We start from the raw sequence: 5407 nt of genomic DNA on the forward strand, positions 1-5407 counted from the left end.
AAAAAAAAATTAATAAAAAATAAAAAATAAAAAATAGAATCCTACTTCTATATAAACTCAGACTTGCTAAATTATTTAGCTCTATATAAGTACTCATAAAAAGTAATAACCTAATCAAATACTTCCGTATATTTTCAACTCTCTTAGCTTAATAACTCTCTGAGCTTAAAAACAAAAAAAAAAAAAACTCTTTTCAACCCTCTCAATTATGAATCCGTCAGGTTACTATAGTGAAGGTGATGATTATTATGATAATAATGGTGAGGAAAATCACGATGATTATGTTAATGATGAAGAAGATCATGATGGTTATAATAATGAAGGTGTTGATCATCATAACATCAACGATAATAATGATGAGGAACAATTTGGTGATTATAGTGAGGGTGATGATGTCGTTAGCGAAGAGGGGGAGACTAATAGTGGATGGGAAGCAGGTTTCAATAAATGGTACAATGTTTATCCATTATCTTACATAGAAAAAACGAATTTAGAGGTTGGTAACAAAATTATTATGCCAAAATCGGCTTTAGAAGAATTGATGGACAAAGGGGTAGGATTTCCTATGCTTTTCAAGATCGAAAATCTAAACTAAGGGGAAAATCTCCCATTGTGGAGTCTTAGAGTTTAGCGGTGAAGAGGGAGCGGTATTTATGCCTGGGTGGATGATGAAAAACATGTGTTTGGAAGACGGAGATATGATAGGGCAACTTATGTGAAGTTGCAGCCTCATAGTGTAAAATTTTTGGATATTCGAAGCCCTAAAGATGTACTTGAGAGTGCGTTTTGCTCTGGATATGCTTGTTTGACGGTTGGAGATACTATTGTTATTAGGCATGAGGGGAAGACATTGTATGTTGATATTGTTCAAGCTATGCCATCAGATGCGGTTTGTGTAATCGAAACTGATGTAGAGGTTGATTTTGCTCTTCCTTTGGACTATATAGAGCCTCCAAAACCAGTTTCCAAACCTCTTCCTAAGCCAGAGAAAGATGTTAAAGAATCCTCAAGTTTTGTACCGTTTAGTGGCAGAGGAAGGAGGTTAAATGAGAGTAATTACACGGCAAACGAAGATTTAGCTGCTGTTGTAATATCAAATACATCGACCAAGCTGAGTTCGGAAACTTCAAACATAGGGCAGTCACTGAAACCCCCTTCACCGGTAAAAAATACAGCTTGAAGGATTAATAATAGAATCTGGGCTTATTAGTTCGTACCAGCAGAGAGATTTCATATGTGAGCTATAGTTTTTAATAAATATTGTATCATCTATTTTTATCGTTTAGAAATTAAAATTGCTATCTTCTATATTTATTCTTTAAATTAAAGCATCTTTCAAAATATGTTTTTAATAATTACAGATGTTATAAGATTGGCAGAATTTAACTTCTGGCATGCTTCATTGATCAGTTTCTTGAAGATGATCAATAATTCTGCTACTATGCTAGTCCTTTGATAAGCAGACCATGGCTTTGAGTGAGCTAAATAGAATTTTAAAAAACATCCGAATGATATAAATTAGAAGTATTATTTTTGCTATACCCTATAATATTGGATAGTCAATTTTCATAAAACTAGTCCAAGTGTACTTCTCAACTTTGAAGTTAAGTAACTAAGGGCTTGTTTGGCATCATTTTTTGTTTTCAGTTTTCTGTTTTTTTAAAACAAAAAACCAAAAACAGGAAACAAGAAAAAAGGCCTTTTCACTTTTCTGTTGTCAGTTTTCAAAAGTATCGTGATTTTAATAAGCTTGACTAATTTTTGTTTCATTACATGACATATATCATATGAGTTTGAAAAACAAAAAACCAAAAAACAGAAAACCACAGTGATGCCGTTACGAACCGAATTGCAAATCATTGCCTGTATGTTCCTGGTATACGAATACTGTAAGATACTTTGTGATGTTTTCTGTGCTAAATACTGCATAATAAGCCTAAAATAAGATGCTTTCCGGTGGAAAAAAAACTAACTGAAAGCATTGTAGAGTCGAGAACTAACAGGATCTTATGCTGCAAAGGACGCAAAACTAAAACAGAAAAAGTAGATAAAGGGTGTTTTAACCGGCTGTGTGACTCATTTATTCACAAATCAAGAGAAGGCATGCTTGCCCTTTGAAATTTGATTAATATTTTATCTTACACAAAAGATTTGACTAGGAGAATTATCTGCCTAAATGAACAAGACTTGATGATGCCCCCCACAATAACGTGTAAATGGCAATGAAGAAATACTGATTCTTAATTCTCAGTGATTCTGAACCGAACTGTTTTCTGCATCAAATGTCTAAATGAAGAAATACTAAACGTAAGAGTTACACAAAAGGAGCACAAAAAAAGAAAAAAATCATGGGCATAATGAAATATCTTGGTATCTCATTATAGTAATCATGCTTGTGCATCGGTGCCTGCTGGTTTATTTGCATTCAGAAGAGGCTGCAGAGCCTTAACCACAATCGTCATGTTGGGCCTAAAGTCAGCTTCATACTGAACACATAAGGCCGCTACTGCTGCCATCTGATCAATACCAAAGAGCCAACATTATATACACAAAAAAAGGATATATTCTTATTAAATTCCTATCAGAAAATGAAAGTAAACAGGTGGGAAAAAAAAAAAAAAAAAAAAAAAAAAAAAAGGTTTGATGAACTGAGATAAGTTTATATCCATGTGACATTTGCTTTAAAAGTTAAATGCAAAAGATGAACAATAATATAAGTGTATTTCTAACCTTAGCTACTGCTTTTGGTGGGTAACTGTCATTAAGCTTGGGGTCAACACATTGTTTCACTTTGTCCTCACTCAACCGAGGAGTTGCCTGTGACAAGGAATTTATCAGCAAAACTGGTAATACGAAAGTGATAAAAATGATATTTATGCCACCATGATAACAGGAAACACACCCAAGTAACAAGACTTTGTTGCCCTTTTGGCATAGTATGATCTACCGGCTTTCTTCCAGTCAAAAGCTCAAGAAGAACAACACCAAAACTGTAAACATCACTTTTCTGAGTTATTTGCCCCGTCATTGCATACCTGTTTATTGAAACAGACAAGAAAGGTTCAACTCCTTCAAGCACCAGTGAGCTTAAAAAATGTCATCAAAAGCTTTGTCTATCAGTATTGATCCAATCAATTTTACAGTAGTTATCATTATTCGGAGCTTTGTTTAGTAATCCTAAACACAATCCTTGTTTCTCTATCAGTCTTTGACATAATATACCCTAGTCCCTAGAAAGGAGTCCAGCTTCATTGCGCCTAAAAGTAAAAACTATTCTACTACCAATTAAGAGATGAGTAAAATGATTGGAATAAGCCATAATATATACTAGATCCTTCAATTTGGAATTAATAGGGAAAGAGGGGCATACTCAGGAGCATGGTAACCAAATGTTCCCAGGACTCTAGTGGAGTGCAAACGAGCTGCTGTCTCTGAAGAAGCACTTGTCAGGTTGAAGTCAGCTATTTTTGACATGAAGTCATCGAACAACAGGACATTGCTAGATCTAACATCTCGGTGAACAATAGAAGGCTGCACCTTCTCATGCAGGTACTCTAGACCTTTTGCAGCTCCAAAGGCAATTTTTACTCTTTGTGCCCAAGTTAGAGCAGGCCCTGGTGCTGCACCTTGTACTCCTTTCCTTCCTGTACAGGACATCAAGGATGATTTGATTACAAAAACTGCAAACTATTCTGCTGCCAATTAAAAAGATGAGTAAGATGATCGGATTAAGAGATGGAATACCATGTAATACATCATGTAAAGAGCCCATTGTTGCATATTGATAAACCAATATTCTGTTATTTTGTTCCAAACAATAAGCCATAAGCTCCGTAAAATGCTCATGCTTTAGTCTTGAAACTATCGACAACTGCAATGAGCCACCACTTATCAAAAAGAGGGAACAAATTTCCAAAAATATCTAACCATACTATGAAGAAAATTGTAAGATACCTGAGCTGCAAAGTCGGAATCTGAATCCTGAGCAGAACTCGTGTCCAATTTCTTTATTGCAGCCTCTAGGCCATTGTTTAACTTTCCATGGAAAACCCTTCCATAAGAACCTTCTCCAACCAGAGTTTTCTGACTGAAGTTGTTGGTAGATTTGTTTAGTTCATCCAATGGCACAGCTGGCAATTCTATTGGTAAGGCTTTTACTGGAGCTCCACTTCTTGTTCCATTACCAGTTTTTGGCTCTTCTCTATCCCCGCCTATAAAATGACATCAAAAGAAAGTTTCATATTATAGAAACTAACTCCTAATACATCTGACCATGCTAAGGTTACACAAATTTTATTTAACAATTGATGAAAATTCATATTCTTTTCAGGTTCATTCATAGTTTGCGAAATCCACAATTTGATCTCAATCAAGTCTACCTCAAAGAATGAATGTCTTTTGTGGCCCTCGACTCATTATGAGGGATCAAGTAAGAACTAAATGTATAATGGTCTCGCTCCCACCTCCCAACCAAGAGTCCAAGAGACTGATGGTTTTAATTCTCAATTCACGCAACCTCATGGTCGGATGCTACTCTCACCTCCCCACCCACCCACCTTACCTTACAGTTGCCCTCCGAATTCAACCAAAAGAAACCATTCTACTTTTTTGTTTTGATCTACAGCTATGATTTGCACCAATAATTCCATGACTTTATAATTTCTTAAACCAACCTTTTATAAGGTTTAAAAGTTTAAGTACAAAGTCAAGTGATTTCTTTACAAACTAGCTAGGTCAATGCAAGAAATGCTCAGTTGCTTATCACATAATGCTACATGAAGGTGTTTATAATACAAGTAATTATTCAGTAAGTGACTGCATATAAATAGATATCCTGAGAAATACAAGATAAAAGGAGTAATTACCACCAACAGGTTTATTTCCTCTAGGAGGGGCGGTGTAATGAGCCGGAGGGCCTGCGTTTTCCTCTTCTGTGCCTCCACAGCAGAACATAATTCAAGTTGTTGGTGCAATAGGTTTCTCAACACACAAATGATCTTAGTCGTTAATATATATTTTTATCAATATCAACTTTAACCGTAGCCTATATTCAGCAATTCAAATTCCTGCATCACAAAATTGTTCAAGGCACGGTTATTATAAATCAATAATGTTTTTATTCAAGGTATGAATTTTTTTTTTTTAAATAAATCCATTCAGAGAAGGAAATTTTTTGCAATCCTAATATTTAGCTCCAAGATGATCCAAAACTATAATTCACCGATTGCACCTAGGTGAGCGTGGAGCTAGGTGCACCCGATGCTAATTTCTTGCTCATTTGGTTATACAATTCGACAGGAGAAATGATGAGCACCTAATTAGGCGCATCCAAGGCACAACAGGGTAATGATCATGACATAAAGATACAACCACCCTACTAATTATAAGTAAATCCAACATCTAAATA

At 35.3% G+C, this 5407-nt stretch overlaps 2 protein-coding genes across 2 annotated transcripts; one reads left to right on the forward strand and one right to left on the reverse strand.

Annotated features, from left to right (window-relative positions):
- Window positions 1–208: 208 nt before the first annotated feature.
- Window positions 209–1180, forward strand: LOC110734644 (ubiquitin fusion degradation protein 1-like). The gene is made up of 2 exons (XM_021914801.1): window positions 209–553; window positions 728–1180. The coding sequence occupies exons 1-2, from the start codon at window positions 209–211 to the stop codon at window positions 1178–1180; spliced, it is 798 nt and encodes a 265-aa protein (XP_021770493.1).
- An 810-nt stretch (window positions 1181–1990) lies between these two features.
- LOC110734478 (probable protein kinase At2g41970) lies at window positions 1991–5205 on the reverse strand. Its single transcript, XM_021914641.1, has 7 exons — window positions 4866–5205; window positions 3955–4211; window positions 3745–3871; window positions 3371–3644; window positions 2903–3035; window positions 2731–2817; window positions 1991–2516 (listed from the first exon to the last, which is right to left on the reverse strand). The coding sequence occupies exons 1-7, from the start codon at window positions 4951–4953 to the stop codon at window positions 2388–2390; spliced, it is 1095 nt and encodes a 364-aa protein (XP_021770333.1). The 5' UTR covers window positions 4954–5205; the 3' UTR covers window positions 1991–2387.
- Between the last annotated feature and the right edge of the window lie 202 nt (window positions 5206–5407).

The sequence above is a fragment of the Chenopodium quinoa genome, unplaced genomic scaffold (genome assembly GCF_001683475.1).
Source record: "Chenopodium quinoa cultivar QQ74 unplaced genomic scaffold, ASM168347v1, whole genome shotgun sequence".
Classification (NCBI taxonomy): Eukaryota; Viridiplantae; Streptophyta; class Magnoliopsida; order Caryophyllales; family Amaranthaceae; genus Chenopodium; species Chenopodium quinoa.